This window comes from Trichechus manatus, unplaced genomic scaffold (assembly GCF_000243295.1).
Source record: "Trichechus manatus latirostris isolate Lorelei unplaced genomic scaffold, TriManLat1.0 scaffold00088, whole genome shotgun sequence".
Lineage (NCBI taxonomy): Eukaryota > Metazoa > Chordata > Mammalia > Sirenia > Trichechidae > Trichechus > Trichechus manatus.
In genome coordinates, this window is record NW_004444024.1 from 1,833,973 (window position 1) to 1,859,462 (window position 25,490).

Genomic DNA, 25,490 nt, shown 5'->3' on the forward strand with positions numbered 1-25,490 from the left:
TGTACCTCATTAGTCTCATTTGGTTTTACGGGGCTGTCCACTCCCAGGCTGAACAGTGGACCTCGGAGGTAACTTCACCAGAGCTAAAAGGGTGTCTGGGGGAAGTGTTGGAATTCTTGCCTTCCATGTGGGATACCTGGGTTCAATTCCAGCTAACGCACCTCATGTACAGCCACCATCCATCAGTGGAGGCTTGCATGTTGCTTTGATGTTGAACAAATTTTGGTGGAGCTTCCAGACTAAGACTAGGAAGAAAGGCCTGGCAATATACTTCTGAAAATCAGCCGATGAAAACCCTATGGATCACAATGGTCCTACTGCAACAAATCACGGGGACGGTGTAAGATCGGCCAGCATGTTGTTCTGTTGAGCATGGGGTTGTCATGAGTCCAGGGCCAACTCAACAGCAGAGCTAACAATACTTTTTGTTAACATAATAGTGGTAGTTCTAGTGGTAGTGGTGTTTTTACTTCTGACTGGGTAAAAATAATGTGTTTGTACAGTGATTTTTTTAGAATTTTATTTCACCAGATTTCACATGAAGCAATTTTGAGGGTAAGGAAAAGCATCAAGCATACACGGCATTTTGCTATTCTTCTCAAGGCAGGAAATGAGACACAAAATTATAAAAGAAAGGAAGCAAATTCTTTTAATGACCTATTCACATGTTATGCACTATGTTGTGTATTTTATACTTATCATTTAATCCTCACTACAACTTTCCAACATTATCTTCATTTTACAGAGGAGAAAAGTGAGGCTCAGAGAGGTTTTGAAATTTTTTCAGGGATATTCACTAGGATATGGCATTCTCATGGTAATAACCTAGACTTTGCCATTACCAATAAATATCCCTCTGCTCTAAGCTCACTTTCAATCATCCAATCTCTGATCAACATCTATGTTTTGACTCACTCCCCTCAGGATCCTGACTCCAACAATTATTCAACTCTATCAGAACCCATAATCCTTCTGACCCTCTCTCCTTTCCACTGTCTCTTGCCCCTCTAAGAATTTCCCTTCTTAGCTTCTTACCCAGCCTAGGCTTCACGGCCCATCACTATAACCACTCCCTTACAAACACCTTGATCACCCTTGCCCTGCTCTCTTCTCGTCATTCTAATATACAAGCTCTGACCTTGGTTAAATCCAAACCTCTCTTTACACCATGCCAAAGTCTGTACAGAAGAACACAGCTGGAAAAAAACACAATCATGCTGCCTGGTCTCATTTTAAATTCATGAGAAATAAATTCTAGTATTCCCTAGTGCTACCCCACATTCCTCCTATATTCCCCTAGTCCGTTTACTCTCCTACTCTTCCAGACAATTATTTCCCACCTTCTCTTTTCATACCTCTAATATGACCACACTTTCGGCTGACAAGTAAGCTACTAGAAGATGCTACCCACATGTTCCCACCACACCTACCAATCTCCCTGCCTTCTGCACCCATACACTGCCATCCCTCTTATTACCTGGATGAACACCTGTGCTTTGCAGGCAAACCCTTCATATTTATACTATATTACCTTTCACCCAAGAAGATCAATCCAGTAATTATGCTTTCTCCTATAACATCAATTTTTTCTTCTCTACTGGCTCATTCTCGTCAGTATAGAAATACGTTGCATCTCCCATCTAAAGAAACAACACTCCATCAACCCCACATTTCTCTCCAGCTACCACGCCCATTGTTGCTCCCTTTTACAGCAAAATTTCTTGAAAGAATTATCTTAAATTACTGTTTCCACTTCCTCTCCTGTTGGCCTTTCTCAGTTCTTCTAAAATTGCTTGCAAATTTCTTAAAAGATCTCCCTGTGGCTAATCCCAATAGTCAATTCAAGTATTGGTCCTATTACTCAACCTATCAGCAGCACTGGCCCAGTTTATCACCTCTTCTTTCTTGAAATGCCTTTTTCACATGGCTTCTAGGGCATTATTCTCTTGGTTCTCCTCCTACTTCACTGGCTATTTCTTAGTCTCCTCCTCATCTTACTGCCCTGTCAATATTGGAGTGCCCCAGAGCTCATTCTTCAGGCTTCTCTTCTCTAACTACTAAATTCGCTCCTTAGATGAGCTTATCTAGTCTCATGGCTTTAAATACTATCAATATGTAGACTCTTCCTGAATTTATAATTCCAGCCCAGACATCTTCCCTGACTCCCAACTGCCTACTCAACATCTCCCACTTGGATATTTAATAGGCATCTTAAACCTAACGTGTAAAAATCAAATTCTTTACTTCTCTAAAATCAGATATTCTGGTAATCTATTCCATCTGGTTGACAGCTACTCTCAACTTCTAGTAGCTCAAGCCAAAAACACTACAGTCATCATTGATTCTCCCTTTTTCTCTCACATCCTGTGTTAGACTTTTAAAATATATATATGAAATCTGATTACTGCCTATCTCTTCCACTGTTACCACCTTGGTTTGAACCACCATCATCTCGTGCCTAAACTACTATAACAGCCTCCTAACTGACCTCTATGCTTCTGTCCCTGTTCCCCTAAAGTCTACTCTCTACACAGCAGAGTGATTATAGTGCTATCATCCCGATACTCTCTATTCTCCTTACACTGCTTACTGTCCTTAGCACTTACCATCAGTTGACATGTGTTTAATTATTCATTTGTTTATTGTCTGTCTTCCCACACTAGAATGCAGGCTCCATTCAACAGAAACTTTGCTCTATTCACTGCTGTATCCTCAGCACCCAGAACAGAGTCTCACCCAACAGGCACTCAGTGCCTATTTACAAGAGGAAGCAAAGATGCCACGATGGAGTCTAGATTGAAACCCATATTGGCTGGCTCCCAAACCTCTACTCTTTTGCTGACATAGATTACTCTTGCTCTCAGTAACAAAGCTAAAGATCAAAATGGGTCTCTTCACTCTGATAAGTATTTACCTAGATCCTAAGACCTCTGTGTATAAGTTCCTCCTGTACCATTATTTTCTTATCTTTCTTGTTAAACTGACTCACCTTTTAAACTAAAATGTATGTATTTTACAACTTCCTATCACTAACTGAAAAACAAATAACATCTGCTATAAAATTAAGTTATAACTAGTAAAATACATAGAACGTTCATCCATATACCAGTTAAAATTATGCTGTGAACTATTCTTACATGGATACCACAGTGGAAAACAGAGACCCAGAAAAAAGTTTAGCAGAAAGATTTTTTCATTAAAAAACAAACCAACAAATACCTTGACTGTGTTGGCGGTCACACAAATCTACACGAGATAAAACTGCATAGAACTTAAGGTACACACATACACACACACAAATGAGTGCATGTTAAACTTCTGAAATCTGAATAAGGTTGGTGAATTGTATTAATATGAATTTTCCAGTTGTGATATTATACCATAGTTATACAAGATGTTACCATTGGGGGAAACTGGGTGAAGAGTGGAAGGGCTCTCTCTGTAGTATTTCTTACAACTGCATGTGAATCTACAATTATCTCAAAATGTACAAAACAAAAATAAAACATAAATAAAACCACAGATCTTCCCTAGGCCCAAAAATACAGCATCTGACCATTACCACATCTCAAGAAGACTCTAGAAAATGTGCTAAGTTCATAATCTAAGATTAAATAAGAGCACAGAGTTTTAGTAAATAAACATTTATTTATTGTTGTTTTTGCTAGTAGAAAGGGAGAATATCCTAAGCCTAACTACCAGAAGTAAAGGCAGAGAGGAAGACTGATTCCAGTCCAGCTGAGGTGTGATAAGACGTGCAATACAACTACAGGCTGAGGTGCCCAAGTGTTGGGGAACCAAGGACAAAAGATGGAGAAATGGTTAGAGATGAGGATAGAAAGTATTTTGGGGCCAGGTTCCCTCATGGCTTTGAATATCACAAAAAGAAATTTAAATTTCATCCTATTGGCAAAGAGAAACAATAAAGATTTTCAAGAAGGAGAATGACAGTAGGTCTATTTTACAAAGATATAAAGATAGCTACTGGCATTGCAGCAAACGAAAGTGTGAAAGGGTGAGATCAAAGGCAGAGAAGCAGCTACTTAAACGTTCCACGTAAGAGAAGATGAGATCTAGAAAGAAGATGAGATTGGAGGCAGGTGACTTTTCAATTCTCAAGCTTAAGAGTGAATAAAGATATATGATCACTAAATCAGTTCATAGGCAATCTTTAAAGACAAAGATAAATTTACTGAGAAGAGTCACTAGAGGGCTGGTAACTTTGGAAACATTCGCATAGAAAAGACTGAAAATCTGCCCTCAAAGATTAAAGAAAAAAAAAAGGTCCAAGAAAAAGTAGTGTCACATAAGTCTAGTTTCCAGGAAAATGGGGGTAATGGTGCATGTATTATCAGACTGGAAAAAATGTAGAAGACTGATCTCATACACTGTTGGTAAAAAAAAAAAAAAAAAGAAAAAAGTGGGCAATTTCAAATAATGTTAGAGGAAATGTAAAATATATTGATAGAAAGTTTAGGAAGGACAATTTGACAACATCAACATTTTAAATGTCTATTTTCTTTGACCCAGCATTTCCTTCTCTAGGAATTTACTCTACAGATACACTTTCATAGTGTACAAAGATATACCTATATGTATACGTGGGTTATTTACTGTAACATTATTTGCAACTGTAATAAAGTAAATAACTACCAATAGGGAAATGTATAACAAAACTACAGTTTACTCATACTATGGTACGAAAGTAGCCATTAAAAAAATGAGAGGGACCTGAACATACTAGCATGAAAGGATGTCTAAATAAATTCCTTAAGTGGGAGAAAACGATTACTTACAGAAGCATATATAAACAAAAATTTCAGTTCTGCTAAAAACAAAACTGAGTCCCAGACAGAGCAGGAGAAAAATGTAGAACACAATTCAAATTCATGTAAAAAGACCAGACTTAATGGCTTGACAGAGACTGGAGGAACCCCTGAAACTATGGCCCCTGGACACTCTGCTAACCTTGAACTAAACCATTCCTGAAGCCTACTCTTCAGACAAACATTAGACAGGACCATAAAACAAAAAATAATACATGTGAGGAACATGCTTCTTAGTTCAATCAGATATATGAGACCAAATGGGCAGCTCCTGTCCAAAAGCAGGATGAGAAGGCAGGAAGGGACAGGAACTGGTCGAATGGATACAGGGAACCTGGGATAGAAAGGGGGAGAGTGCTGTCACATTGTGGGGACTGCAACCAATGTCACAAAACAGTAAGCGTATAAATTTTTAAATGAGAAATTGAGCTGTAAACTTTCACCTGAAGCACAATAATTAAAAAAAAAAATGTGTATGTGCATGTATACATACACATAAAAAAATATAAAGGAAAACATAACATGCTTTTAATAGGAATTACTCTAGGGGAGTAGAGGTGTGACTGGAAGAGGCTTGGGAAAGATGAGGCTAGAGTTCGACTATATTCTTTTGCACTGTTTACCTACTTTACAACAAGCATAGGTTACTTGAATAAAAATTTTTAAAGCTCCACTACATATAAAAATACGAAAGTAAGTTAGGAGGGAAATTTAAAACAACTAAAACTAAACAAACAAAAAAATCGGCAATTGCCACTTTCGTCCTCAATCCTGATCTTTCTATTGTCTTTTCCTACAATGGCACCACCTTCCTCTCAGCTGTCTAAGGAAAAAGCCTGGGAGTTATTCTATAATCCCTTCTCTTCCTCTCTCTACTTCATTCTTTCAGTCAGTGAATCTTTATCAAGTGCGTTTTTGTGCCAAGAGCTATTTTAGATACCGAGAAAACTAGTGTTTGCAGTTTGTCTCTGAACAAATTTGAAGAACACAAAAAACAAAACTGTCAGTTATAAGTCCTCTAGCTTCAGTCTTCTAAATACTTTTGAAATGTCTCCCACAACCTAATTTCTACAGTTCAAACAAGAGATGGTGGGGAATTAAACTCCTGCAATTCTATTCCTTCCAAATTCTTCATGCCCATCTTGCCCATCTTCATACTATTACGGAAGTGAAGTTAATGTCATTCCTTTTGTGGGAGTTCTTAAGAGCCTCTCTTATCTTCAAATAAAAAAGAAACTCTATAATATGATATGCAAAGTTCTTCATGATGTTTACCTATTTATCCTCAACATCCACTACTGCCCTCACCCTGCAACCCGTATACTTCACACTAACGATACTGAAAGGCTCGTTATTACCTAATATTCATATTTTCTAATGACTCTATGTCTTTAAACTGTTACTACTGTTTAGAATCCTTTTGCCCAACTGTCTGCTCATCCTTTAAGATTCAGCTCTAGAAGCCTTAGGTGTCCTGCATGCTCCCAATGCACTTCTACTACTACCCAGTACTGCAACTGTTTACCATGTCTATCTCCTGTAAGGTCCTTAAGGTCAGGGACCATATACTAGTCTCTCAAATACTTAAGTCTAGTATAACAGCTGGCATGTAGTAGATATTTCATATCTATCTCATGAGTAAAGGATGAACAAATGAATAAATGAGTGTTTAAATAGTTTTATGAACTTGAGTAAGGCATATGATCCAAGACTTAGTTTCCTAGTATGTAAAATGAGGATGTTTATCTACCTCATGGGGCTGTCTTAATAACCATGAGAGATAAGTTCCTACCACAGTGCCTGGTATAATTTAGTAAATATTGGCTTAAATTACTTTTTAAAGTTAGGTTTTATAAGCTAGCCTGGAAGCATAGCCTTTTATCCTTATTTCTTTGGTAACATACATTCTGAATTTCAAACACATTTGGAATATTGCCTGTCCACAAATTGAAGTCCTTCTTTAATACCCAACAAGCATTCTCTTCCCTGATCAGGTTGATTTCTTCATATCAGCAATACTGAACATGTCATGCTCACTCTCACCTCAAATTTGCTCTGCTTTTCTCTTTGCCTAGAATTTCATCTTTTGTCTATTCCCCCTTGGTTGAAGTCAACCAAAAACAAACAAACAAAAAACCCTCTGTTTTTGTTTTCGTTTTTTGCTTTAATAGTCTATACAACATTTATACTGTTCTATTGTTTATAGCAAGGAGCCCTGGTGGCACAGTTGTTAGGCAGTTGGCTGCTAACTGAAAGGTCAGAGGTTCAAATCCACCAGCTGCTCTGCAGGAGACAGCTGTAGCGGTCTGCTTCCGTAAAGATTACAGCCTTGGAAATCCTATGGGGCAGTTTCACTCTGTCCTATAGGGTCACTATGAGTCATAATCGACTCAATAGCAACAGGTTTTGGGTTTTATTATTTATAGCTATCATGCCACCTTCCAAGTTATCAGTCAATCCTGCAACTGTGAAGAACTATTAGGGTTTCTTATATATTCTTCAGTTTTCCAGCCCCTTTGCCACTTAAGAAATTCTCTGATGATATCAGCCTTTTCTAACAACTCAGCAACTTGATTTCATATTCAGACTCCAAATCTTACACTTCAATATTGAGTTCTTAATTACCTGGATTCTCTGCTACTGTTTCATGGGTATTAGTCTTAATCCCAACTAGACTACAAACTTTGAGATCATGCCCTCCAACACTAAGCACAACCCTGAGCACAAAAGCCAGTAAACAAATACTTCCAAATTAGCCTCAAAAATAGCATCAAATTCTAAATAAAACTACAAATACTTTTATGATAACTGTAGATAACTGAGGAAACAATTTGTATTTCATTATCATCTATCTTTAAAATCTATGTGGGATACTGACTAGCCAACTTCTGGATACCCTGTTTAAAAACACACACACACACACACACACACACACACACACACACACACACATATACACCCACTCCTCACTTACTGACATAGTTAGGTCAAAGACCAGGTCATTATACAAAAATAGGCATTATGCGAAAATAGAGGATGACCACATCAGATCACAAGAAAACAGATCATGACTACATCATTACATACCTGCCAAATCACTGAGAACCACGGTCCAGCCAAGGCGACATATAACCTTAATCATTACAGCCAGCATTACTTTTGCCCCAAACCTTGGTGTTGTTACTGCCAGACACACGTTGTCATGCACAAAATAGTCAGATAGTAGATTTTTTACTATTGTCATAAGTGCGAAACGTTGAATAATGAGATAATCGATAAGTAAGGAGTAGGTGTAGTACATATGATATTTAAAATATATATCTTTCTAAAAGAAGTATTGTGAAATAAAGGAAGCTCTTTTCCTTAAAATATATTAATTAGAAACTAGTTTACCCTATGCTCACAAAACCCCGTTTTTCCAAATTTAGAATTTGTTTTAGAAGTAAAGAATCAATGATCATGGTAGAATACTATGACCTTGTTTCATTGTTATCAAAATAATATATTTCATTCATAGGTCACCGAGGAAACAATCTGTATTCAATTGTCATCTACTTTCTTTAAATTCCCATATGTGGCTGTTAATTAATTAAACAAATGTAATCTTGATTTAAGACATGTGACAATGATCTATTTTATACAGATTATCTGTATGTATTGTAGAATGCAAAAAAAATTGATAATTTTGAAATTATGTCTAAAAACATAGCAGAGGAAAGAAGAAAATTAAAAACAAACAAACAAACAAAAAAACGGGAGTCTATATTACCTATATGAGACACAGCTCTGAGTGGAACTATTTTTAAAGAAAATGGGCAAGAACTATGTATTAAGTTACCTGTAATCATTCCGATCATCAGCTTTTATTCCAGGCCAATCTCTCTTCAGGTATTGACTAGCCAACTTCTGGATACCCTGTTAAAATATATATATATATATTCTAAAATAAGTATTAGGGTATAAAAGAGGCTCTTTTCCTTAAAATACATAACTTAGAAATTCTATCTTTCCAAATTTATAATTTGGTTCAGAAGTAAAGAATCAATAATAATGGTAGAAACCTACAACCTTGTTTTATTATTGACATAGTCCTCTCTTGTCTCCATTTTAGGGAAAGGGTAAGTATAAGGATAAGAAAATTGAAACTTAATTAATTTGCTTCTCATTTCACCAAATTATTTGACCAGCAAAAAAACAAACTGCCTCTAGTACGTCATAGGGAACACAGTTGATGTTCACCTCCACAGAGCTCTGATTACATAGCCTGACATCTCAGCTTCCCACTGTTCCTCTGCTTTGGCATGTACTGCATCTCTACATCCCAGCAGCCTAACTCTCATATACCAGGAAAGGCAAAAACACACATTCGACTTGGAGTAGACACATATATATTAGCTTGTAAAATTAACGAACAAACCTTGGTGCTGTTTCATGCTAGTAATTCTCAAGACAGATTTTAAGGGTTATTTTTTCTTCCCTTTTAAAATAATACGATAGCATAAATAATTTCAAATGATAAAATTAGTTTTACAGAGAAATACACCCACTTACTATTTTTTTTTTTTTAATTATACTTCAGATGAAGGTTTACAGAACAAATAGTTTCTCATGAAACAGTAGTACACATATTGTTTTATGACATTGGTTAACAACCCTACGACATGTCAACCCTCTCCCTTCTCTTCCTTTTTTTTTTTTGGTGAAAATACACATAGCCAAAGATACACCATTTCAAAAATTTCTACATGCCCAGTTCAGTGACATCGACTACGCTCTTCCAGTTGTGCTGCTACTCTCACTTTAGACGAAGGTTTACAGAACAAAATAGTTTCTCATTAAACAGTACACGTGTTGCCCTATGACAATGATTAACAACCTTACAACACATCAACACTATCCTTACTCAACCTTGGGTTCCCTATCACCAGCTTTCCTGTCCCCTTCTGCCTTCTAGTCCCTATCCCTGGACTGATGTGCCTCATTAGTCCCATTTGGTTCCATGGGACTGTCCACTCCCCAGCTGAACGGTGAACCTCGGAAGTGACTTCACCACTGAGCTGAAAGGGTGTCTGGGGGTCATACTCTCAGGGTTTCTCCAGTCTCCTTTAGGCCAGTAAATCTGGTCTTTTTTTTGTGAGTTAGAACTTTGTTCTACATCCTTCTCCAGCTCTGTCCAGAACCCTCTGTCGTGATCCCAGTCAGAGCAGGCAGTGGTGGTAGCCGGGCACCATCTAGCTGTACTGAACTCAGTCTGGTGGAGGCCTCGGGAGCTGTGTTCCATTAGTCCTTCGGACTCATCTTTCCCTTGTATCCTGTTCTCCCACTTACTATTATTCATGTAAACTAAATTTGGACCAAACAGAATATTTATCTGTAATAGGTAGTATGGCTGTGATGATTTGAAGAGAGAAAACCATTTTGTTGGGAAGTGAAGTCAAACTAATCACTATGAATACATGACATATTATTTTTAGATGAGAACATATATGGCGCCCTAACACTATAACAGGGCCCAGCATAATGGATATAGAAGTCATTAACTTTGGGATACTTATCTCTGTATGTGCAACTTTAAAAAGAATAAAGATGCTTGTCTTAGTCATCTAGTGCTGCTGTACAGAAATATCACAAGTGGATGGCTTTAACAGAGAGAAATTTATTTCCTCACAGTAAAGTAGCCTAAAAGTCCAAATTCAGGGCATCAGCTCCAGGAGAAGGCTTTCTCTCTGTTGGCCTTTTCATCAATTTTCCCCCAGACTAGGAGCTTCTCTGCACAAGGTCTCTGGGTACAAAGGACGTTTCTGCTCCCAGCACTGCTTTCTTGGTGGTATGAGGTCCTCAACTCTCTGCTTGCTTCCCTTTCCTCTTAACTCTTGCAAGAAGATAAAAGGTGGTGCAGGCCATACCCCAGGGAAACACCCTTTACGTTGCAGCAGGGATGGGACCTTAGTAAAGGTGTTACAATCCCACCTCTTTAATGTAAAATTACAATCACAAAATGGAGGACAACCACACAATACTGGGAATCATTGCCTAGCTAAATCGATACACACATTGTTGGGGGGAGATAATTCAATCCATGATAATGTTGAAATGAAGAACAATCATATTAATTAACTGACTGACTGCTTTAATCAGAAGCTGTTCAAGTAAAATCAGTGCTTCAGTCCATAGATGGTACCTTTCTACTAAGGTCTTCTGCCAAATTAATTTGGCTTAATTAAATCCATTGTTGACTGTTTATCATTATTTCAATGAGTCCAAAAGGCAGCAGAAACTGTAGAGAAGTTCCTTTGAATCTCAGGTTCCTCCTGAACTTGGCTACAGTTCGGTTTTACCATTTCCAGATGCTGTGTGTTCTCAGAACTCACATATAACTATATATCCATAATACTTCCACTTACATACCCTGTAGTTTGTGGAACCCAACTACTAAATGTTCCCCATGTATGGCCACTATTTTTTTACTTCTACATCTTGTTCATACTATTTTCACTGCATGAAATATCTCACCACTCCCATTCCAACCTGTTGAATCTTCACTCTCCTCATTTTAAAGGTGATTTTTAAATTTCCTAACAAAATATTCAGAAGTATATATAGGAAAATGTGAAAAGTTTCATTGCCTAGACGTTGCATTTCATTAAGGGTTGAAAAGTGTTAATATAATAGTTTTGTCATTCCTTCTGCGTTTATTAGCTGGAATTCTAATATAAAAAACTATCTTTTCTGAACTATTTGGTTACCCTGAGGTACGGTTCTTAGAGGAAAATTAGAAAAAATACTCTATTAATTCCCTTTATTGTCCAGTTTTCCAAACTGGTCCAAAGGTGAACAATGAGGAATTTTTAAAGTCACATTATGAACTCATAGATTTTAAACAACTGATGTATTTCAATTAATTGCAGAAATTATTTTTTGATGCTATATTTGTCACAATTGTGGTATGTGGAGCTCCTTCAAGTTGGCTCCCACATTATGATCACAATAGACTTTTGATAGTTTGTTTTCTTTTACAGTTCCTGTCCCAGAACTGCGATAAGCTATTTTTCCAAGGGATCCCGATTCCTTTTAGAAAGAAACCATATTTAGAGACCACAATCTAGGCACTTTCTCATCCTTTAAGTCTTAGTTTGTATCATTCTCAGAAAGGCCTTTTCTAATCACTGTATACAAAGTAGCTCACCTTCCAGAGTTAAACTTTCTCACACTACCCTATTTATTCATAATCCTTATTACACTGTTACTGTCTGATTTAAATTGTTTTGTCTGCTTACTGACTATAAACTCCATCAGGTAAGGAGTCTGTCTTTTCTTTTTTTTTTTTTAAATCACTATACTCCCAACAAACAGTCTAGCATTTGGTTGATGCCAATAATATCCACTGACTGAATAAAAAAATTACACCTACATTATTCTATTTCTAATTCATAATACCTCAAATTCTTTTTGCCATTTTGAGTTAGAAATCTTTGGATCAAAATTTCTCTCGTTCCTAATTTTCATATCCTCAAAGAAAAAGACTGCACCAGACTTCTAAGATTATGACCATCATGACCAAAACCTTCTATGGTTTTAATATAAAGTTTCTTAGGAAAATTACAGTCAAATTTGATCATTCACACTACCAGAAGAGAACATGTATGTGGATATTCCAAAGCAATGAAATAAAAATGAGCAGAAGTTTATTCTATATGTATAAGGCATTACACATTAAGTTTTGTAAAGGCTCAAATAAGCCAACGTCCCTGAATTCAAAGACCTCACAATGTGTAGAGAGGAATAAGAAGTACAGTCGTATGCATATAAAAACGGAGGTAACATATGGATAATTAACAAAGAAGTGGCCAAATGTAACATAAGTACTCAGATGAGGAAATGATCAGATATTTTCTTAACAAGTCACATTTAAATGATACGACAGTGACTTTTTCAGCTTGATCACTATTAAAGTGGTTGCAGATACTTCACACAAAACATGGGACATCATATGAGCCTCGGATGATGAGTAGGACTAAGAAGGCAGAAAGACAGTGCTCTAAATTTATACAAAGCAAATTAAGCAGCACATCTGCACATTTATTTCCCTTAATTTTTTTAAATTTTTTATTTTACTTTTTAAAAAAATTTTTTTATTGTACTTTAGATGAAGGTTTACAGAACAAATAGTTTCTCATTAAACAGTCAGATATTGTTTTATGACATTGGTTAACAACCCCACGACATGTCAACACTCTCCCTTCTCGACCTTGAGGACCTTTTTATTTTCGGTGAAAATATACATAGACAAAGTTACAAAATTTTCAAAGTTTCTACATGTACAATTCAGTGACATCGATTACATTTTTCCAGTTGTGCTGCTATTCTCACTATCCTTTTCCAAATTATTCCATCACCATTATCTTCAACTGACTGTCCCCTAGGCTTCCCATCAAACCTTTTGAGTTGCGGTTGTCAATTTGATCTCATATAGATAATTCTTTTTTTTATTTGTACCTTAGATGAAGGTTTGCAGAATAGTTTCTCATTAAACAGTACACATATTGCCCTATGACAATGGTTAACAACCCCATGACATGTCAACACTGTCCCTTCTCAACTTTGGGTTCCCTATCACCAGCTTTCTTGTCCCCTCCTGCATTCTAGTCCTTGTTCCTCGACTGCTGTGCCTCATTAGTCCTGTTTTGTTTTATGAGGCTGTCCAATCCCCGGCTGAACGGTGAACTTCGGGAGGGGCTTCACCACTGAGCCAAAACGGTGTCTGGGGGCCATACTCTCAGGGTTTTTCCAGTCTGTCAGGCCAGTAAATATGGTCTTTTTTTTTTTTTTTGTGAGTTAGAATTCAGTTCTAGATCCTTTTCCAGCTCTGTCCAGGACCCTCTATTGTGATCCTGGTCAGAGCAGTCAGTGGTGGTAGCTGGGCACCATGAAGCTGTGCTGGGCTCAGTCTGGTGGAGGCCGTGGTAGCTGTGGTCCATTAGCCCTTGGACTAATCTTTTCCTTGTATCTTGTTCTCTTCCTTCTCCCTTGCTCCCGAAGGGGTGAGACCAGTGGAGTATGTTAGATGGCTGCTCACAGGCTTCTAAGAACCCAGACACTACTCACCAAGGTAGAATGTAGAACATTGTCTTTACAAGCTGTGTTATGCCAATTGAGCTAGATGCTCCCAGAGACCATGGTCCCCACAGCCCTCTGCCCAGCAACTCAGTCCCTCAGGGAGTTTGGAAGTATCTATGGAGCTTCCGTGACCTTTCCTTGTACACGTTGTGCTGGCTTCCCGAGTAATGCGTACTGTCTTACCCTTCACCAAAGTTATCACTTATCTATTTAGTTCCCCTCCACTCCTCTCATCCCTCGTAACCAATGAAGATTGTTTCTTTTTGTGTGTAAACTTTTACATGAGTTATACAGTAGAGGTCTCATACAATATTTGTCCTTTTGTGATTGACTTATTTCAGTCAGCATAATGTCCTCCTCCAGTTTTGTTCCTCTGACTCTCCTGTGTTGAGTTCCTTTTGTTTGTGGATTTTTTTTTTCATTTCTTTTGTTTTTGTAGGTTTTGTTTTTACTGAGACTTTCTGTTTTTCTTCTTTATTTTGATGAGTAGGTTTGTTAACTTTCTTTGTGGTTACCGTGAAGTTTACCCTTATCTACCTAGATTTGAACCAGTCTATTATTACTTGGTATCGCTCGACTTCCTCTGCATTACAAGGTTCTATACCTACACCGTTTATTCCCTCTTTTATCGTTCTGATGTTGTTTTCATTTACAGATTAACCTCTCTGGTTCCCTTTTGTAATTCTTTTGGTTTTGCATAGTCCTTAAGAGTTCATTTCCTAGGTTGGTATCTGGCTAGTACAATCCTGTGTCCTAAACGCAACCTGTGGTCTGATATTGTTTGTTCTCAGATCGAAGGACTTCCTTTAACAAGTCTCCTAAGTTTGCTTTGGTTTTTACATAGTCCCTTAATTTCTGTTTATCTGGAAATGACCTAATTTCACCATCATATTTGAATCAGAGTTTTGCAGGAATATATTATTGTTGGCGGGCAATTTTTTCTTTCAAGGTTTTATATATGTCATCCCATTGCCTTCTTCCCTGCATGGTTTCTGCTGAATAATCTGAGCTTAGTCTTATTGCTTCTCCTCTGTATGTGACTTTTTGTTTTCTTGAGTTGCTCTCAGGATTCTTTGTCTTTGGTTTTAGTGAGTGCGATTTTAATATGCGTGGGTGATTTTCTTTTGGGGTCTATCCTGTATGGGGTTCGTTGAGCTTCTATGATGGTCAGCTTTTCATCTTTCATGATATTGGGGAAGTTATCTGTCAGCAATTCTTCAATGATCCTCTGTGCTTTCTGTTTTCTCCCCCTTTTCTGGAACTCTGATCACTTGCCGATTTTTGCTTTTGATTGTATCCCACATAATTCTCAGGGTGTCTTCATTTTTCTTTGTTCTTTTTTCTGAGTTTTCCTCAAACAGTGTTGTATCCAAGTGTTTGTCTTCAATTCTGCTGATCCTGTCTTCCACCGTTTCAAATCTGCTCCTCAGCCCTTCTATGACACTGTCCATTTCTGAAATCTTGTTGTTTATCTCTTGGATTTGTAATTGTTGTTTTTTTTTAAAATTCTAGTTGTGAATTTATTTTGGCACTTTGTTCCTGCATTATTTTCCTAAATTCTTCCATTTTTCTGTCTGTACTTTCCATGAATTTGTCTATTTTTTACTCATTTTTGTCTGCTTTTTGCTTCAACTCTTGGATAATTCTGAGTATTAGAGATTTGAATTCCCTATCAGGTAGTTCTAGTGCCTTTTCTTCTACTGGAAAGTTATCTGGTATTTTATTTTGGACACCTACTGGAACCATCCTGTCTTGTTTTTGTAAATGTTTTGATATTGTGTGCTGTCTTCAGGGCATTCAGTATTTTTATCATTTATTGATTATACATTTGTTTGTTTCATCCTGTTTTGTTTTTTTTATTTGGCTATGTCTGAGCAGATGGGCTGTGTGTTCTTTGTTGTTTGCTCGTCTGTGGGCACAATACTTTTCGCCTCCTTCTCCAACTGGCAGAGTCAGTCACTCAGATATGGTATGGCAGGGCAGGTCTAGCTGAAGAGGAGTTGCTGGGATGGGTTGTTTGTGGCACTTACAGCCACCAGGGCAGGTTGGCAATCAGTGCAGGGCAAGTTCCGGTAGGCTGTACCTGTGCTGTTTGGTGGTATGATGTTAAGCACACGGTGCAGGTAGGGCAGATGGAGTGGGGAGATTGTGATGTGTGGAGCTAAGATGGGTATGGGAGAGAGGTGAGAGGAACATGAGCCAAAAACACACAAACAAATGAAAAAGAGTGCTAGGGGAGCTTGCCATTGTTGAGGAGAGATGAGAGACTATGAAATGGAGAAAAACAAAAAGGGGAAGAAGAAGAAAAAAAGAAAAGAATGAACAAATAAAAATTAGAAAGAAAAAAGAACAGCAAAGCTCCCAGGGATCCCACCAGTGAGGCTATGAGGTCTGGGGAAGTTTTTCCCAGGTGTTGACGTACAGACTGGCTAGGAGGCACAGAGGCATTCAACAGCAGGTATCCACAGGACAGGAAGAGAAGAAAGGTATAGGGAGATGAGAAACTGAGTAAAGAAGAAAGACAAAAAGGGAAAAAGAGGGAAAAGAAAACAAAACAAATTAAAAAAAGAAAAAGAAACCTCCCCCAAAAAAACAGAAAAAAATACCACGAAAAAAGAAACGCACTCAGGGATCCCTCTGCGTGTCTGTACAAGCTAAGGGGGTAGGTCCCAAGCCGCACAGCACTGTCTGACCAGAATGGGCTCTCAACTCAAGAAAAGAAAAAGAAAACAAATAATTGAAAACGAACAAACTTGTAAACAAAAGACCCAGGATCCCACCAGCGTGGCAGCATGGACCGGGAAGCAGTTCCACACTCGAATGGAGCTGCACAGCCCCTCAGAAGGAAGCAAAGATGGCGCATGGGGCCATGTATTTGAGCAAAAGGAGGGGGAGGTGGTGAGAGGTAAGGAAGAAATCAAAAGAAGTGGAAAAAAGCAACAGCAGCAGCAAACAAATGGCACTCAGGGAGTTGGCCAGTGCGGGCGGGTGGAATTCAAGCAGCCGGTGCTTCCCTGCCAAGAGACTGTGGCCGCAGGAAGCAGAGGAGGCCGAGTGGGGGGTGAATAAGGGCGGTGGGTGGGAAAGTGTCTATCGTTGTTTACCGGTTGTTCTGTCTCCTGCTGGAAGCTCTGTGAAGCTGCTTTCTCATACCCACTATTTGCTGGCCTCTGATAGGAGTCCAAGATGGCAGATCCACACTACGTTAGCTGATAGGGGACCTCTTCATATATGTCTCCTCACTGTCTGTTCTGTCAGTTTCTTATTCCATTTGGTGCTTGACTGAGTTCTTTATCTCTTCATTTGATGTTTAGGATTTCAGGATTGCTGTTTTCTCTGTCTGGCTCAGTTTTTTGGAACTTTGCTGCGGAGGGACGGCGTGGTGCTTCTGCCTAGAGTGCCATGTTGCCGTAAGTTGATTTTTTTTTATTGTACTTTAGATGAAGGTTTACAGAACAAAGCTTCTTATTAAGCAGTCAGTATATATATTGTTTTATGACACTGGTTAACAACCCCACGACATGTCAACATTCTCCCTTCTCGACCTTGAAGGACCTTTTTTTTTTGCTGAAAATATACATAGCCAAAGATACACCACTTCAAAATTTTCTATATGTATAATTCAGTGACACTGATTACATTCTTCCAGTTGTGCTGCTATTCTCACTATCCTTTTCCAAATTATTCCATCACTATTATCTTCAACTCACTATCCCCTAGACTTTCCATCAAACTTTTGAGTTGCTGTTGTCAATTTCATCTCAGATTGATAATCCCTTTTTTTTTTTTGTACTTTAAATGAAGGTTTGCAGAACAAAGAGTTTCTTATTAAACAGTTAGTACACATACTGCCCTATGCAATGGTTAACAACCCCATGACATGTCAACACTGTCCTTTCTCAACCTTGGGTTCCCTATCTCCAGCTTTCCTGTCCCCTCCTGCCTTATAGTCCTTGTCCCTGGACTACTGTGCCTCATTAGTTCCATTTTGTTTTATGTATTTCCCTTAACTTTTTAAAGTGTTGTTACAATCACAGGGAAACTGGACACTAAAAGGATGTATATAACCAACTTAAGATCACACAGTTCATTACTAGTTAAGTTTGAACTAGAATCCCAAGTTATCATTCTAACTCTTTTCAAAATACATCACTTTCAAGTAGGTTTTATGTAATTCTTTTAAAAAACCTGAAATGGCTTTAACTTAACTTTTTGTGCATTATAAGTTAAAACAGCAATTTCTAGAGCTCTAAACCACAAAGCAGAACTGTATTAAACTGAATGAGCCCCTCAGAGATGAGATGAGGGATTCATGAAATAGACCAACAGTGAGAACTTTAGATGAAAGACTTTATTCAAGTTAGTTCACAGAGGCAGAAATCATGACTTCTATGCAGCTGTTCAAGATCTAATCTGTATGGATGCTCAAGAAATACTCTGTGACCATTATAGGAAAGGTCCTAAGTAACATTTCATGCCCCCAAAAGCATTCTGTATTTAAGTCAACTGGTTTCTCTTACACTTTATGTTTACAGCTACATATGATGAGTAAAAATAGATTTTAAAAAATTTATATATAAAACAAAATCCATCACAATTAATTTGCTAAGAAAAACAAAATTACAGTTTATAATTTTCAAAAAGTGTTACTTTTTAAAATGTCTCCAGCATTACTCCCTAAAATTCATTCACTAGATGTATATTTATTTATATTTACTTGAGCATCACTGATTTATATGTTAGTTTGATTTCCAATGCTGTTCAATCTGGAGTAGTGGCTTCCAGATGTACTATAAAGATACTCTTGGAACATCCAATAACATCCTATTCCAACTTTATAAAAAGTCATCAGTGTCTGATGTAAGACTTTCTTTGTTTAACCTCTCAATAACAGTTGCTGTATTGCTCTAACAAGTGAAGCAACACAAAGAAAGTCACTGTTGAGTAGACACTGGGAAATGGACTGATAGCTTAACCTTTGGCCCATTTACCACAGCAAGCTGAGCAGAAGTGTGCTGTATGTCTCAGGCACAGGTTATTCTGTATCCATTTCTTGCCCCCAGCATACAGAGAAACTGATACTCAAAATTACTAGAGGCTTGCCATCAGATGAGTATTTAAAACTTTAGGAAACCACTTCTTTATATACTATACCTTTCTGTCATGAAATGCCTACTGTTACGCAAACGATTTTTTAAAAATTAACAAGTCCACTGCACAAGCTGAATACTTCTTAAACTGATGTATATTATACAGTGAATTTCTTTACTATTATTAAACGACTTTAATAGCAATAGAGAACCTCACCCTCATCCTTAAGGAAAGTTCTGAAATATTTTTCATTGTTTTGTGTAGTATATACTTATATTTGACGTAAATACAGAAGTCAATTAGTTTATTACTTTAAATTACATAATAATTCCCTTTACTTACTTTTCTACTAATTTAAATATTAATCTCATGTTATATATAACCCATCGCCGTCGAGTCGATTCTGACTCATAGTGGCTGTACAGAACAGAGTTTCCAAGGCTGTAATCTTTATGGAAGCATACTGCTGTATCTTTCTCCTGCGGAGCGGCCGGTGGGTTTGAACCATTGACCTTTCAGTTAGCAGTCAAGCGCTTAACCACTGTGCCACCAGGCCTCCTTCATATTATTTATAATGTATTAAACATTAAAATCATATTTTAGCCCTTTCCTTTTCATCAAAAATAAGAATTTTATTTAAATTAGTTATGTAAGAAACAAAATTTACTGACATTTTAAATGCCTATCCTATTTGATTTGAGGACTAAACATAGAATAAAAAGAAGAAATTTAACACCCATTCATAATAAAAAATCAAAAAAAAACCCCATGAATACCAGGAAATATCCTTAATCAAATAAAGAATACATACGAAAAATACTACAGCTAGCATCATATATGATGGAGAGTGATTCTAAAATGTACGTAGAAAGGGAAAGGTACTATGACAGCCCAAACAACTCTAAAAAATAGGAACAAAGTCAGAGGACTTACCTTACCCAGTTTGAAAGCATACTAGAAAAGCTACACAGTAATCAAGACAGTGTGGTATTGGCAAAAGGAGACACACATATATCAATGGAACAGAACAGGGAGGCCAGAAATATACCCACAAAAGCAGTCGACTGATTATTGACAAAGATGCAAAAGCAATTCAATGGAGAAAGGATAGTCTTTTCAACAAATGGTGCTGCAACAACTGGATGACCGTACGGAGGAGGAAAAAAAAGAACCTTGCCACATACCTCACAACTTATTAACTCAAAATGGTTCATAGACCTAAATGTAAAACACAAAACTATAAAACTTCTAGAAGAATACATAGTAGACCACCACCAACCATGTCAAGTTTTCTCTGCTAAATATATTTGTAATAAATCTGGTTTCTCTCTACCTCCCATGTCTCCTCCACAGTTCAAACTATCACCATCTCTACCAGGATACTGCAGTAGCTTTCTAAGTGGTTTCCATATCTTTTCTTTCCTTTTTAAAAAGCTGTTTTCCACAAAGCTATGAAAATGATCTTTGAAAAATGCAAATTGACTGTCCCTCCTTATTTAAAAACTTTCAATGAAGTTCTGTTGTTCTTAGTATACATCATTATATTTAAGATCCTCTTACTGGCTTTTCATGGTTAGCCCCTTGCCGACCTCTCCTCCTTTATCACATATCATTTGTTCTTCTGATCTTTATTCACATACACTCCTCAATTAAGACTATCCGGATACATCCCCCCACCCTCAAAGGGTTTTCTTCTCTCAGTTGGGCTGTTCGGCTGGAGGGCAGCATACCCCTCACCAGAAGCAACATCAGCAACAAAGCTCAGGCCTCGTGCTCCTGCGTTCTGTTGATCCTCAGGTAGTAGAAAACTCTCTACGGTACACACAAGAGATAAGACGGTCCTCATGTAGCCACTCAACTAATTCGATTTATTTAATCTTATAAATGTTGTGGGTAATAAATCACCACAGAAAAGAGATCAGAAAAGCACAGACAGAGACAAAGTCAGAATTAGGTTCTTAGAGATGAAGTTTCTAAGACACTGTAGGATAGACTCGCTCTTACGCTCCATTCTTGATATTTCTTTGAAATAAGAGCTATTGTTTCTTAGGCACTTATGCTTACTTTTTTCATAGGTCATCTTAGTTAATCCTTACAACAATCATTTGAGATAGGTAATATTATTATCTCTAATATAAATGTGGGAGCTAAGAAAGAAATAACTTGCCCAAGGTCATGCAGTCATACAAATTATACAGAACTGGGATTTGAACCCACACTCTGACTCACAAGACCATGCTCGTAACTACTCTGCTATACTTTCTCTCAAATATCCAAGAGATTCCTTTTGACCTTATTTTTAAATGATTCTTCAAATATTAACAAAATGAGGATATTTGATTCTTTTCAAAAATTACACTTTATGCTTTGTTACAATTTTTGGGTACAACAGAAAATGAAACTCTTAGCATTCTCAAGACTGAATAAAATAGGCTGCTTTGAGCTACATGGTTATTACACATTCCTAGGAAAAACAATTTTTTTTTAACTAAACTTTTTATTTTGAGATATTGTAGATCCACATGCTGTTTTACAAAATAATACAGAGGTGGGGCCAAGATGGCAGTCAGATGCGTCCAGTGGTCCCTCTTACAACAAAGACCTGAAAAAAAAAGTGAATCAATTATATATGACAATCTAGGAGCCATGAACATCAAAAGCAAAGTTGAGGAATCAGACTGAGTGGCAGGGGAAGGAAGAGTCGGTTTGGAAGCAGCGAGGAATTGCCAGACCTGACCCAGTGGGAGCCAGAGTCCTTCAGGCCAGATCAGCTGGTGGTACATGGTGAGGCAAGCAGTGGTGCTAGGGAGGCGTTTTCCGCTTTGGGAGAGAGCCAGTGGCAGAGAATACACTTGGGCATCCAGAATCAGTGAGAAGCAGCCCTTGATTGGCGAAAGATAGGTACTTCCATCCAGCCTACCGCGCAGATCAAAAATACCTCCCTCAGGGAAAAACCTCTCTCCCATTTACCTCCCTGCTCCCTGCTCTGCACTGGGTGTGGGATGGATTCAGTGACTGCCGAATCCCCTGGGCCAGAAGTAGGACCCATCACGCGCCCTCAGCCATTCTCCTGGCCTTGGAGACGGAACAAATTAACAAACAGGGGAAAAAATAATCTGCCGGCTTCCCTAAGCCAGGAACTCAGGGTAGGCACAGCTCCTTTGCCTAGACACAGGCATAAGGGGTCCACGGACTTTGAGTGCCTTTCTCCCTGCAGAGACTTGTGAGGGCCCATTTCAATAGCACAGGCCCTCATTACCACCGTACAACAGGGTATATAACTGAAGTCTAACTTCAACTGTTTCAGCTGTGAAGTGGCAGGCTCGTGACATCTGACATTGCTCTGCCCATTAAGCAGGGTCTTCACCTACCCACATCAAGGGCCTGAGGACTGGTGCCTCCACCCATGACAAGTAGCCGCCTGCGACAGGGGCCCAAGAATAAGTGGTACCCCCCAGTCCTTACAGCCAACAGCACTGGGTGCTCACAGTCCGGCTGCAAAACCCACCCACCTACATGCTCCAGGGAACAGGGACACGATTTTCTCCCAGACACTTGGGGGCGGCTGTTGGCGCCCTGCCTTGTTCAGCGTGTGACCACCCTGCTACAGCCAGATACCTGTGCCTACACCGATCATCCATGCCTGTCTAGGACTATAGGTGAGAGCCTGTACCACATACTTGGTGGCCAACTACCTGGACACCTGAGCTGAACTCACATACTTAGTGGCAGGTCTGGCCACAGGGTGGCAGGATGTTGGAGCTTCAGGGGCACCAGTGATCAGGCTAGCTCACATGAGCAGCCTATTTGGGCATATCAAAACAAAACAAAACAAGAAGTTAGGATATAGTGAGCAAAACGAGTATAATAACTTACTGATGGCTCGTACACAACAGTCAGTATCAAATCACATAAGGAGGCAGACCATAATGGCTTCAGCAAGCTCCCAAAATAAAGAATCAAGAAATTTTTCCAGAGGAAGAGAATTTCTTGGAATTACCGGAGGCAGAATACAAAAGAATACAGAGAGATCATGTGTATCCTTTACCCAGTTTCTTCCAATGGTAACATCTTGCAAAACTATAATACAATATCATAACCAGGATACTGACATTTCCATACATTAATAATAATAATAATAATAATAATAATAAAGCAAGTACTGGGAAACTCTATTGTCTGCATAGCTCAGGCAAGGACAGAGGCCCTCTTCTCCCTCCTCTCCAGAGGCTCTCCTTCCTCTCCAGAGGGTAATTCTACATGGCTTGGAAAGGTAAATGTAATTAATTTGCCTCTTTCTTCTGTGTGCCCCTCCTTCTCTGAGCAAGATTAGATCTCTTTTTGTGGTAAGTAGCCTGGAACTACTGAGTAGTGGAATTTAAACATGTGGAAATACTTTGTTTTGTAAAGAAAACAGAAATCTTAAAACCTGTGACAACAGGGAAGCCTATATGGAAAACCAATTTTTAATTTAAATCAGTGGCCCTCAACTGGGGCAGCTCAGTACCACCCTCAGAGGCTGATTTTGAAATTTGAGGGGCATATTATTGTTTCAGTGATAAACAGGAGTCCATTGATGCTAATCAACTGCATCATATCAGATAATCCCGAATAAAGGAGAATCTCTCATCCAACACAACTTTGAACATCACACTGGACATTCATGAGAAGAAAACCTGTTTATAATTTTCTGAGCCTAGAACCTAATTCCACTTTTCATATAATCCTGAAGTATATTTTGCACAGTTTTAAAATATACTGGGTTTTCCATAACTATAACTACTGTAAAACAAGAGAATATTGCTGTATAGTTGTCCCTTGGTATCCACGAAGAATCGGTTCCAGCATCCCACCCGAGGATACCGAAATCCATGGATGATGAAGTCCCTTATAAAAAATGGTGTAGTATTTGAATGTAATATATGCATATCCTCCTGTATACTTTAAATCATCTCTAGATTACTTATAATACCTAATACAATGCAAATGCTATATAAATAGTTGTTACACAGTACTGCATTGTTCAGGGCATAATGACAAGACTCGAGGCAAACAATGCTCAAACAACGAATGCTGGAGAGAGACGGAGGATCTGTCAAATGGCAGGAGGCTACAGCAGGGTATACCTACACATCATTTCATCTGCATGGATTCAGTGTAGTGCAAGGCATGTGGCAAATTCAACTTTTGCTTTTTGAAACTTTCTTTTCTGAATATTTCCGATACGCGGTTGGCTGAATCCGCGGATGTGGAACCTGCAGATACAGAGGGCCAACTGTACTTTTGTTCTATCAAACTTTCACCAAGCGTTGTTCACCATTTTGGAAAACCAAGTCCCTTACAGCCACACTGCTCCAGTATTTGACTACCAAAACAACACACTCATAACAGTCTGCATTTCTGGCTATCACATTCACAATGATTTTACATATACAACAAATATACTCACTTAAGCCTTATTTTTAAAGTCATTTATAAAAACTCAACAACATTCAGCTGAATATTATCTTCTCTTAAATCCAAAGTTACTCATTATACCATCTAAGGTACTCCACTGGTCTCACCCCTTTGGGAGGAAGGAAGAACAAAGAGAACAAGATACGAGGAAAAGATTAGTCCAAAGGACTAATGGACCACAGCTACGACAGCCTCCACCTGACTGAGTCCAGTACAGCTAGATGGTGCCCGGCTACCACCACAGACTGCTCTGACTGGGATCACAATAGAGGGTCCTGGACAGAGCTGGAAAAGGATGTAGAACAAAATTCTAACTCACAAAAAAAAGAAAAAAAGACCATATTACTGGCCTGACAGACTGGAGAAACCCTGACAGTATGGCCCCCGGACACCTTTTAGCTCAGTGGTGAAGTCACTCCCAAAGTTCACCATTCAGCCAGGGATTGGACGGCCTCATAAAACAAAACAGGACTAATGAGGCACAGGGACAAGGACTAGAAGGCAGGAGGGGACAGGAAAGCTGGTGATAGGGAACTCAAGGTTGAGAAGGGACAGTGTTGACATGTCGTGGGATTGTAAACCACTGTCATAGGGCGATATGTGTACTATTTAATGAGAAACTATTTGTTCTGCAAACCTTCATCTAAGGTACAAAAAAAAAAAAAAAGAATTATCTATGTGAGATCAAATTGACAACAGCAACTCAAAAGGTTTGATGGGAAGCCTAGGGGGCAGTGAGTTGAAGATAAAAGTGATGGAATAATTTGGAAAAGGATAGTGAGAATAGCAGCACAACTGGAAGAATGTAATCAATGTCACTGAATTGTACATATAGAGACTTTTGAAATGGTGTAACTTTGGCTACGTATACTTTCACCAAAAAAAAGGTCCTCCAAGGGCGAGAATGGAGAGTGTTGACATGTTGTGGGGTTGTTAACCAATGTCATAAAACAATATGTGTACTGACTGTTTAATGAGAAACTACTTGTTCTGTAAACT

At 38.4% G+C, this 25,490-nt stretch overlaps 1 protein-coding gene across 3 annotated transcripts in view; it reads right to left on the reverse strand.

The window, feature by feature from the left end:
- Positions 1-25,490, reverse strand: part of FCHSD2 (FCH and double SH3 domains 2) — a 290,391-nt gene that overhangs the window by 141,481 nt on the left and 123,420 nt on the right. For all 3 annotated transcript variants that reach the window (XM_004381944.2, XM_023736536.1, XM_023736537.1), the window contains one exon: positions 8,665-8,741. In XM_004381944.2, coding sequence (XP_004382001.1) covers positions 8,665-8,741 — 77 coding nt within the window. The remainder of the gene's footprint in view (positions 1-8,664; positions 8,742-25,490) is intronic.